The 12,520-nt window shown below is 33.3% G+C and overlaps 1 protein-coding gene across 1 annotated transcript in view; it reads right to left on the bottom strand.

Moving 5' to 3' along the window:
• Positions 1-3,027: 3,027 nt before the first annotated feature.
• The window catches only part of LOC148306933 (protein APCDD1-like), a 32,938-nt gene continuing 23,445 nt past the window's right edge, over positions 3,028-12,520 (bottom strand). The window contains exons 3-4 of the mRNA XM_088264189.1: positions 5,772-6,013; positions 3,028-5,240 (exon numbers count right to left, since the gene is read on the bottom strand). Coding sequence (XP_088120315.1) covers positions 3,859-5,240; positions 5,772-6,013 — 1,624 coding nt within the window. The 3' untranslated portion in view covers positions 3,028-3,858. The remainder of the gene's footprint in view (positions 5,241-5,771; positions 6,014-12,520) is intronic.

Genomic DNA, 12,520 nt, shown 5'->3' on the forward strand with positions numbered 1-12,520 from the left:
TTATTTAATAAAAAAATAATATATACATTACAAACAATATTCAAGGCGTATATATTATAATAAAAGTAAGCAATAAGACTTAAAGGTGTAGAAGAATCCCGCTTCGGAAAACTCCTTCGGACACATGGAACAGATCAATATCCAATGTGATATTGTTCAACATAGCGGTAGCTCTTCCTGCAGGCATAACCATCGGCAGGTTGGTCCTGTGTATAGGAATGTGAAACAATCTATGCCGACGCTGTCTGAGGTAACTATCGGGAACATACAGACCAATGCTCTGGATAATTTCAGGATTATCGATCATACCGCGCAACAATCGATAAAAATGCGTAATCAAATACACTATTTATTATATTAATTATATTAAATACGATATTTAATCAATGTGGTTATATTGATATTTGGATACGTTCTCGTCATCAATACTCTCTTCGGAAGAATTAAAATTACCTATACTTAAAAGCCCTCCATCTTCGTATGTAGTTGAGAAGGGTTTTAGTGCAGTAATGCATGTATATATTTAAAAAATCACAAAATCGATTACAAATAACCGAAAGAGGAGATTTGAGAATGTTCTTAACTAAACTTTAGCCAAACATAACGAAATTGGCGCAATCTCATGAGGCCCAAGGATCTCGTTCACTTTTTTTTTAAATAAAAATATTATTTGTAATTGTTTTATAATACACGTTTTAAAAAAATTAACAAGGTGTTTTATTTTGTACTTCGCAATTTTTTTTTATTTGGAGTAGGAAATCCATTGCATAAAATACATACAGGTAGGTAGGTAGTGGGTATGTAAATACATACATTGAGAAAAGTGTTTTTTTTTTTTTTTTGGGGGGTGCCTTTGATAATTTTACTGTGGAAAAGGGGGCGATTCTTTCAAACGGGTTAAGAATCACTGGTTTACAGCTACAAACTTACTTCTCATTCTTATACACATATATTATATTATCTACTTGCGAATAATTCACATTTGTGAAACTGAATCCAAAAATAAATAAATACACAAAAAAGAGTGCACGCAGGTACCCGGTACAAAAATATGGATGGCTGTTTGCCTTTCAATCTAAAAAAGAAATATGTTTAAATTTGCTTGATGTGACATCTAGCGATTTATGTAGGAACTATAATGTACATGCTCAACAATTACACCTTACTTACTGATTTTGAATAAAGCTTCATAAAAGTGTCGTTAGATGGCATTAGAGCTCAATAGCTTTGTTTTACAACCGATCGAGATCACTTTATTTGATGTAGGTAATATTATTGATGTACCTACCCTTTTTCGCGAGTATTGTTTGCTGGTAAAATTTAATGAAATCTTTTAGTTTTTTTTATTTTAAACTCTTTATTGATATTTCACATGACCCCATTTTTCTACTCGACTGTAAGAAATTACTTAATAAGTTTCTAACCATATTAATAAAACAGTAAATCAGAATTTCTTAATAATTTTTTCTTCATATTTCTAATAAACCTTATCTGCACCCAATGGTGCATAGGGTACTGCATTGTATTCACGCAGAGTTATCTTGATCGTTACTTACATGAAGGCAAGGTGATCACTCTTGCTCTTCAGAGACCAATCCGGGGTAATATTAAATAAATATTATAGTGTAACTTATATTTATTTTCACTCCCCCCTGGGAGTCGAACTCAGGGCCTCCAGCACAGTGGCTAAACACGCTTACCATTATACAACGCAGGTGGACAAAATGGCTTATATATTGTACATTTATGGTATCAAAAATGTTCATATATAAAAGTTTATAATTTTATTGGGATGCAATTAGAAAAAAATATGTAAAAACAAACACAAAAATATTTTTTCTCTTTTATTATAAATAGGATATCTGATATAAGAAGTACATTGCATTTTAAACTAACTAACTAACTAACCATCACGCCGCTTCCCCGCAGGGGTAGGCAGAGAGATTAGAGTGCCACACCACTCTGTCCTTGCAAACATTCTTCGCCTTTTCCACGTTCATGCATCTCCTCATACATACCCGCCGATTGTTACGACTCCTAACCTGACCACTTTCAAGTATTTGGCATACCTGATCGTGCTATGTTTTTCATTGCATTTTAATTGAAGAAAAGAAATAAACAATTTTTTTCTATAGTATGTGTCAGGGAAACATTTTTTTTTTCATTTTAATACGTTACTCAGGAAAAAATAATTGTAATGATATTGTCTGAGACATTTGATCGCTTCAACATTAAATCATAATGTTTTTTAATTGATTTTACGTTTCAAATTTTTAATAATTTAAAGGTTAAGAAGTCCGATATATAAAACATTTATGTCAATTAGATTTAATATAATATAATAATAAACCCTTATCCGCACCCCAATGATGCAAAGGGCACTGTGTCATATAAACGCAGTGTTATCTTGATCGTTTACACATGAAGGAAAGGTGATCAGGCCTCCGCTTCAGGCACCAGTCCAGGGTAATATTGAATAAATACTAGAGTGAAAAAATCACATATATTTATTTGACCCCCCCCCCCCTGGGAATCGAACCCGGGACCTCCAGCACGGGCAGAAAATGTTGTTTTTGTATTTCGATGAAAAGGTATTGTTTAGTTATTTTTAAAAATATAATAAATATTTTTCAAATGGAGAAAAAACCTTCATGTTTTACATAAAAAGATCTGTTGCATAGTAAAAAGTTCAGTAAGTGGCTTCATATTTATTTTTAATACATTGTATTATATTTTTCAACTTTAAAAACGTTTTAATAGATTTATATTATCCACTGACACTTCGTGATGGAATTGCATTTTAATATATTATTATATTAAAACCAATATTTTTAGCTTTTCCACTTTATTTTTATTTGACCAGCGACCGGGTTTCGTCGTTACCGACGTCGTCTGATGATGTCGGTAACGACGAAACCTGGTCGCTGGTCAAATAAAAATAAAGTGGAAAAGCTAAAAATATTGGTTTTAATCTAATAATATATTTAAAAACGTTCTCCTGAAAAATCAAGTTTTTTTTATTTATAACGTTCTTGAAAGGAGTGAGCGATATGTACATTTTTTTAAACTTTGTAACAATTAAAATTTCCGATGACGAAATAAAATATATTTTAATAAATCCTTTAGCAATAAATACATTTTACATTTGCTAATATTAGTTTCTGTACATACATAAATATCAAAATATTTTTACACATTCAATAAAATTTTGCTTAACCTAAAAAATAATTAACTTATGTACAAATATTATATAAATCTACATTGGGTATATGTATTAGGTTTATCACTGGGTATACTTTGCCCTTTTATTATTATATATACAAACTAATTAAAAGATAACATAGTTATAATTTTATTTACAAAGTTGAATCACTGGTTAATTTGCCAAAAATTATAGTAAGGTACTACTTAAGTAAAAAGATCACACGAAAATAATAAAACAAAAGAATCGTTTTAAATGTTTTGAAGACAAAATTTGCAGAATCAGTAACAGAAAATATAAAAAGGCATAATGTTGAAATAAAATCTAGCTTAATTAATTATTTATATAAGGCACAAGATTCACGAAGGGTGGGGATAATTTCGAAGGATTTAGTATCACAAGAACGAATTTATTGGTAAAAACCTTTTGAAAGTAATGAAAAAAAGGCTTGTTATACTATAACCGACGATTTAAAAAGCTATGTTACTTTAAATTTTGTATTCATAATTTACATTTATTAACGGATTTTTAGACAAAATACTTTATAAAAGAAGAGATAGTATTTACAATATTTACAAAATATAGTATTTATTAAACAGTTTCTCATCAAAGTTTCTGAGATCAAGAATTGCTTAAGATTTGACGACTTAGATAATTTACAAAAAGTTAGCCAATAGCATTGTACAAAAGACAGTGAAATGAAAATTTGACAATTTGGTAGCCGAGCTATCGGTATTCATAGCCAATATTCTGAAGTCATAATTACTGTAAGCATCATCGCTATACAAGGGACTACTCAAGATATCTCTCAAGCTTTCTGAATAGGATGGCAAGTCTTGGCATTGAACCAAAGGAGGCTGGTAAGCGGTGGGTCTTTCCTTCGCACTTCTTCTTCTATTGTCCGTGTCAGCTTGTCCCATGTAGAGCAGAGGTGATCCCTGGAAATCTATTTCCATCTTCATGAGTTCGTACTCAATACTTGGGACAACCAATCCCAAGGTTTTACAGCCATGGGTGCTGGACATTTCTCGTGGAATTCCCAATTTCCAGGGACCTAATCCGCAATCTAGGTCTTTTTCCAAGTGGTTCATCATATGAGGATCAAATACTGTGAGGGAAGCTCTTTCTAAATGGAAGTCCACTTCAGAAGCACCGGGTAGGTGAGGGTTTGATTTTCCTTTCTTGAAGTGGCCAGCTGCAGTGACAGAGAAACTTGTACCAGAACAGATGGTGTCAGAATAAAATTTGTATTCTACGATCCAAGTGTTGTCCCCTGAGTAAAATTTGAAATGTCTCGTTAAATATAGCCCCATCGGTCTGTTTTCACAAGTCAGAGAAACCCATTCGCCAGCAAGATATAGCGGTAATGTGGGTTTCGTCATCAAATATGGAGGAGACTTTTCGTTTGCAGCTGAAATTGTTGAGCAAACGGGGCAATGGTGAAAGATATCTAGATTTTTCTTCAGAACCTTTTCACTCATTTCTTCCTTTACGTTCTTGGATGACGCTATGGAGTCTATATGCTCAATTTTTCCTGCATCGAAGTGGCCGACAAAACTCTTTTCAAATACACGTCCCCTCGCGTCTTCCACCCCCTTCGAGTCGAGGTTAAGTAAAGATTCGCTACGGATGAGGGAGTCACTTTCCAATCCGAAGGTATCAGCAAATGATGTATCAACTTTAAGTAAAGGTACTTGGTATGATGTGGGCTTGTATGAAGCTCTTCCGTCAATCCTTGAATGTATATCTCCTAAAAGCAGCTCTTGCCGGTAATGAGAAACTTCGTAGTTACTATCAGTTCCAATTTTGATTTGGACTTTGTAATGTTGCAATTCGTGGAAAACCAACGAAATGGAGTTGAGACAGTTGAAACTAGAAGTATGACCTGCTTTAAACCCTTTTTTGTTGTGCATTTTTTGAGGGAATTCTTGCCCATTGGCTGAGGTAGTAAATGGTCTCAGATTGGGAGTTGTAGATTCATCGGCTAACTTGAGGATAAGGTACTCATGGAAAGGCAGCCATCTTTTTCTAGCAATACCTGAAACAACATATTAAAAATGAGTTATCGCTTATTGTTTTTAATGAACACACTTACAAATCATTTAATAAAATAAGTTAATCAAGCTGATAACCATTCCCTTTTATCAGGTCAAGTGTTAGGGTGTCCTCAGTGTATATATTTTTTTTTAAGTAGTATTACATAAAGTGAACGATGAATTATAAGGAGAGGGTTAAAGTCTAATGAGTCTAGTCTACTCTCCTGTTGTAAGACATGACCCCACAAGAGAAACCTCTAAAATTTTGAGATATAGATCTTGGGAGAATAAAAAAGCGTTGGAAGACCTCAAAAAGATGGTTCGGCGACATAGCCGCTGTGGGAGAGGTAGAAGCTGGTTGCAAACAATAACAGATCGGAAAAAAAATAAGGATATGGGAGAAGCCTATATCCAGCAGTGGAGGTCAGAAGGTTAAAGGAGATTTTTCCATACCACAAAGTTAACAATGGTTTTAAAATACAAAATGTATTATAACAATTTGATTTACATGGTAAAAAGTGACGAAATCTCACCTGGGCAAGTGGAGAATATCTTGGCAGCAAGCTGCTGCGCAACTGCTGCTGTGTGAGGGACCAGCCCAACTCTGTACAAGGAGTATTGTCCTCCTTCGCGGAGACGTCCTCTCGCTACTGCCGTGTACACTGGACTGGAGCAAGACGGATCCGCGTAGTAGTGTTGGACCAGCCTGAATGTGGAGTTGGCGTGGAAGGTGTACGAGCGCAGCAAGAACTCTGGACCAGGGCGGGTCTCGCATCTGAAAAAACAGATAAAATAAATCAGTTTATTATTCACGACATTTTAAGTGTTCAAACACTTGTTCGCAAATCTAAGTTTCTCCACATAGGATATATAAGAAGTAATAATTGGGTATCTATGTATATATGTTTGAACTCGTATGTACCGAGGAATGAATAAAGGGATATGCGGATTTTTCGGCACACGAATTTTGGGCACAGATTTTTGAACATTGATTACTCAGCATTTTTCATGCACAATGTCTAGATTTTTTGCTTAAAACATAATAACGTCAATATTATTGTCCCGTGTTCAATGTAGCATTCTAATTTAATTTAGTCCAAAAGTCGTATTTTTTTCAATTCTGAATATTATGTTTCCAGCAGTACATAAAGTTAGATTTGTTTATTAAATAAAGTATATTTGTGGCCATATTTAAATTATACACATTATGTATGTGCGTAAAAATATTGTGCGCAGTATAATTTGTCCCAAAAAAATGTGTGGAATAATCCCTTGGAGCAAAAAAAAATCACCGAACAGACTATAAAGTGCAAGTGAATACACGTATATTATATTCTTATATGAAGGCGGATTTTTATGTAAATTATGTGAAAAAATATATATTATAGTGCATTATTCATTACAAAACATGAGATGATGTTAAATATTTTGATCATGTATTTACTCTTTACATAAATCGTACGAGTGACTGGAATATACAAAAGGTTCAGAATAATAAGGCATTAACTTAAATATAATAAAATTTTAATAAAATAAAAAATCTCAAATAAAGAAAAAAAAATTATTGGTCAGAAGTTTTGGTATATTATGTTCGAAGGTCTCATAAGAATTTTTAATTTAATATTTTTTTATGTATGATAAAATCAATAGGTAGATACTATGTAACGGTTAAAATAAGTTTTTGGCTTTTTGTTTTTTTTTTTAAATTTAATCGGATTCAACAACCGTCATGCCTAAGGTGATCTTACCAGCTCGCAACTAGCGCACTAAATTTGGCGATCGTGCTTTTGCTGTTGTGTGATCGATGACATGAAATGCCCTTGAATGCTTACTTAATAAATTAGCAAAATAGCGAACCACATGGATAAGACATAATACTGTATAAGACACCCATGCCTGCTTCTTACGATTGCAGAAGGCACAATTTATAGAGATACAGACGAGTGGAGGATAGATATGGGTGGAGACTGACCATGAAAGAAGCAAAACAATCATCACAAAGATTGAAACTTAAGATTTTTTGGTAATTTACGCATATAGCGGCATTTTCGTAAATATAGAAGTTATTTTTCATTTTATTTTTTGTCATCTCAACATAGAAGAACATCTTCTTCATCTATGTTGAGATGTAAAAAAATAATGTAAAAAATAAGTATATTTAGTACAGTGATAAATTTGCAAGTATGTAACAATAATACTATGGTTCGCTGACTTCATATTACCTCAATCGTGCTTAATAACTTATAAATAAAACGATAAAAATAATAATGCACTAATTTATGACTTGGCCTCTTATAGTTCTGGTTCCACGTATTGATTGTCGAGTCTAGACTTTTTCTGGCCATAAAAAACTAGACACGAAGCTCGTTGGTTTTTTGTTATTATTTTTTTTATTATTGAGTTAATACAGCGCTAACTGATTGAAATGACAGGCGGTGCCTAGTCTTGTTAGCATATAAAATATTATGAATGCTCGTACGACTTGACCCTTTGTTGCTGTGTTTACCCACGATTGGTCGAGCTCCATACCACACGTCGTTACACACCGAACCGGTGACCTCCGTATAAACACAATCTTTTGATTGATCACCGATGATTGATTTAGAGCTGTTACAAAAATGATTTTTTAAATTGGATCCGGTCGAAATGATTCTTTTGCATATTTACAATTGTATCGCCGACTCGTAATGGCTTTATTTCCATCGAAGATCATCATGATGAGTGAATGATTTCATGAGAAATATTCGATTAATCCGTTCACTACGGTCAAAGTTGCTAAATACAAGTGATTTCATGAGAAATATTCGATTAATCCGTTCACTAGGGTCAAAGTTGCTAAATACAAGTGATTTCATGAGAAATATTCGATTAATCCGTTCACTAGGGTCAAAGTTGCTAAATACAAGTGATTTCATGAGAAATATTCGATTAATCCGTTCACTAGGGTCAAAGTTGCTAAATACAAGTGATATCATGAGAAATATTCGATCAATCCGTTCACTAGGTCAAAGTTGCTAAATACAAGTGATTTCATGAGAAATATTCGATTAATCCCTTCACTAGGGTCAAAGTTGCTAAATACGTATTTTTTGCGTTATCTCTTAAAAATTGCATACTACAATACAAATATTTATATTCTTAATCTCATCCTTAATGAATCCAAATGGTGCATAGGGCACTGCATTGAATTAATGCAGAGTTACATTGATCACTAATATCTTCGAAGCAAGATGATCGATTCTGAGGTTAAATTATATAAATGCATATGTGCATATACATAGATGCCATTATTAGGAAAGAATGCAAGGCTGAGGTGAGCATTATCGATCAAATTAAGAACAGTGTGTTAAGATGGTTTGGACATGTGGAACAAATGAGTGAGGAAAGAACGGTAAAACAAATTTCTGAGGCGAATGTTATTGGAAAACAGAGCAGAAGAAGACTGAGGAAAACTTAATAATCAGGTATGTCAAATATTTGAAATCCGGCGTGGTCAGGAGACGAAATAATCGGCTAGTATGTAGAGGAGATACATGTGGAAGATGCGACGAATGTTTGCTGCAAAGACAGAGTGGTATGGCGTTCTATTCTCTCTGCCTATTCCTGAAGCTTCGTGAAGGTAAATTAGTTAGTTTTCATAAGTTACATCGACTAATCGGATATCCAAACTCAAAACACAGTAAGAGACATTTTTAAGTAGAACGTTTTTTTTTGCATTTTTGGACTAAGTAGATTCTACTTAGTCCAAAAAATATATATACTGCAAAAAAATGTCCCTTACTGTGTTTTAAGTTTGCACAGCCGTAATCCCATATATACTAGATTTTTTCGTGATTGGTTGGTACCTTGAAATTAATATTTAGAAAATTGTAAGAAAATATCGAGTTACAAATTATCAAGAGAATTTGATATGATCAAAACTACACCGATTTCCGAAAACATCAATCACAAATAAATATTTATAAGTCATCTGTAAAATATACATTCACGTGTCCCCGATATATTCCCAAGATCAGTCCAGATAGGGCAAAGTATGTAAACTAACCCCGTCCCAGATAAAATGAAATAAATATCGCTGCGGAGAACCACACGCCACAAAAAATAAAGATAAATATCGTCCCTTGTCAAAACAAAAAAGTGACAAGTGATTTAGGACCCACGCTCTTAAAGGAAAAGAAAAATGTCATAACGTATTTGGTTAGATGAAAATCCGTCATAAACGAAGTGTAAAGCAAACCGAGGTTCATAAAAGAGCAAGAAACTTGAGACGCTAAAAATAAACACCTATGTGGAACGAAAAGAAGCATATGGCTTTGAAAGGGGTGGAGAGTTTCGTTATTCATTAAAGGATTGAATGGAGCGCAAACAATAATTTATGCCGAGGTGTCGGGTTGTGTATTGGATTGCGACGCCATTTTATTGTCAAGCCTTTTATTTACTCATTTTGGCTTTTGAAGTTCAAAGAATATTACTAAAGCTTTTTTACGTTTTTTTTTTATTTCTGGAATGTGTTCTAGTTGTAGGTATTGAAATGAAGATAGGTGTCGTACGATTTGTCGCATTGTAAATACATAATAATATGTACTTATAATCACGCATAGAATGAGTGCAGAAAGGATAAATATACAAATTTGTGGAGCGAATGTGATTGGTAATAGGAGCAGAAGAAGACCGAGGAAAACTTGGCACGATCGAGTATTACAAATACTTGAATTATTGAAATACTTGAACTTATCGGCGTGTATGTATGAGTGTGGAAGATGCGAAGATTGTGCCCAAAGACAGATCAGTGTGGCGTTCTATTCTCGCTGCCTACTCCTCAGGGAAGCGGCGTGATAGTACGTTAGTTAAAATAATAGTAATAACATTTGGCTAATTTGAATGGGACACATTTTTACAAAAAAATTGCTTCACGGGCGCTTTGCATTTTCTATATCTTATGCTACTTCTACTACTGCCTTCACGCTGTTTTCCTTAAGGGATAGGTAAAGAGGATGAAACGTCAAATTCTTCTATCCTGACGTTTCCTTCACGTCCGTACATCTAGTCATACATGCCTTCCGATTACGTAGACTTTTGACACCACCAGATTTTAGGTTCTGATTGATCTGGTTGTACCAAGTTCAGAAAAATGGAGATATATTTATTGGGGGAAAGGGCTGTAAAATGCAACATTGAATAAAAAAAATGTGATATAAAAATATCCAATCCAAAAGCGTCAGGGAGTATGTAAACAAAACCATTGTCATATGTCCAGTAGCCAATTTTTTCTGATATAATATTATTGAACAAAAAACGCAGGGATTTATTTACATCGCCTTTCTATTGTTGCAAAAGTGGATTCAATTATTTACTGTAAAAAAATGAGATCCACAAATATCTTATCTAAAAGCGTTAGGGAGTATGTAAACAAAACTATTGTTATATGCCCAGTAGCCAATTTTTTCTGATATTATATTATTGAACAAAAAACGCAGGGATTTATTTACATCGCCTCTCTATTGTTGCGAAAGTTGATTCAATTATTTACTGTGACATTGATTTATGTACAGTTATATGTGGAGCTTGTTACAGACAGACCCCACGCAAATAGAAAAAAAATTCAATTGCAAAAGCTTCTACAAAATCCGATTACTTATAATACTCGTGGCGTGATATCTCAGGGATGGCAGATGCCTTCATTGATAGCAAAATTCACAGAATCGTCCCTAATTCCATGGGACAGTTCCATTGTCCTTCTAAACCACGGGTGGCCAACCCGCGGCCCGCGGCCATGTATGAAGAACATATTTTTAAATACACGGTGTGATGCATCAACAAAATTTATGCCCTCAAGTATTCTATGAGCCAAGTCATGCACGTTGTTATAAAAACAGTGGACAATATCCGTTCGCACGCTCTTCAGCATTGCCAATTTGACGCAATCTCAAAAAATCTCGAAAACCAGTTAATGTGTGCATCTTCAACTATTGAAATAGATTTAAAAAATTAAGTAAGCGAAGAGAAACTCAAATCTCAAACTGAGTGGTCACATAAATGAAACAATATTAAAATAACGTTATTATTGTTTCATTTATGTGTTCAAATGTTTGTTACTATACAAATACATTTTTTATTGGTTCATTCTATGTTTTCTACTCACCTTTGGTCGTAGTAATATTTTCTTTCTTCACAATTACCATGATTTTACTTTCTGATTACCTCCGCATTCTATTTATTCATAATATGTACTTACAAAAAATCAATAAGTATGAAATTCGTTGTTATAAAAAAAAATCTATTGTATATATTGATTTGGCGTTTAATTTGTAGAACTCCATTTTAATTTTGTATTAATTTTAAATCAAACACAGATTTTTTGAGTCTACTAAGTTGTATTTTATTAACAAAATCACATAAAAATTATACTGTGACAATTGTTTCGCCTTGTTAGGGCATTATCAAACTAATGTCCTAACAATTGTCACAATATAATTTTTATGTGTTTTCGTTAATAAAATACAATTTAGTAGACTCAAAAAATCTGTGTTTAATTTAAAATTAATAGATAAAAAAATTAATACACAAGTCAAATAGATAATTTTAAAAAAAACTCGCTCGTTGGTGGCCTAACTAAAATATCAAACTAATGTCCTAACAAGGCGAAACAATTGTCACAATATAATTTTTTATGTGTTTTTGTTAATAAAATACAATTTAGTACACTCAAAAAATCTGTGTTTAATTTAAAATTAAAAGATAAAAAAAATTAATACACAAGTCATATAGATAATTTAAAAAAAAAAACTCGCTCGTTGGTGGTAAATGAACGAAAAAATTAACAAAAAATCTGTGTTTGATTTAAAATTAATACATAAAAAAAAATCTATTTTCTGTATGCGGCCCTTGGGAAAATTTTAAGTCATCGATGCGGCCCGGTATGCTATTTGGGTTGGCCAGGCCTGTCCTAAACAAACACGCATTCCCTATCTATTGAAGCGGATTCTGCCCTTGTTGACTTTAGAAAAGTCAAAAAAAGACGAAAAAGGCAGGAAGGTAAACAAATGCGAACGAACAAGGAATTTCGGACGAACCCAAGCTGTGAGGGAAAATGCACAAGGCATTTTGAAATTTCAATTTAGGGTGCCCCGTTGCCTTTTTTAATGGAGAGTCATGGCTGATGTTTTTGTTAAGACGGACGGTAAATTTATAGCTCGGGTTTCAAAGGCAAATCTAGACATGACTACAATTCTTAAAATTGCATCTAGATGACTAACCTTGTACAAAATAATTCACCAACGAA

This window comes from Brachycentrus maculatus, unplaced genomic scaffold (genome assembly GCF_059751285.1).
Source record: "Brachycentrus maculatus isolate JH-2025_06_01 unplaced genomic scaffold, ASM5975128v1 h1tg000220l, whole genome shotgun sequence".
NCBI classification, from domain to species: Eukaryota; Metazoa; Arthropoda; class Insecta; order Trichoptera; family Brachycentridae; genus Brachycentrus; species Brachycentrus maculatus.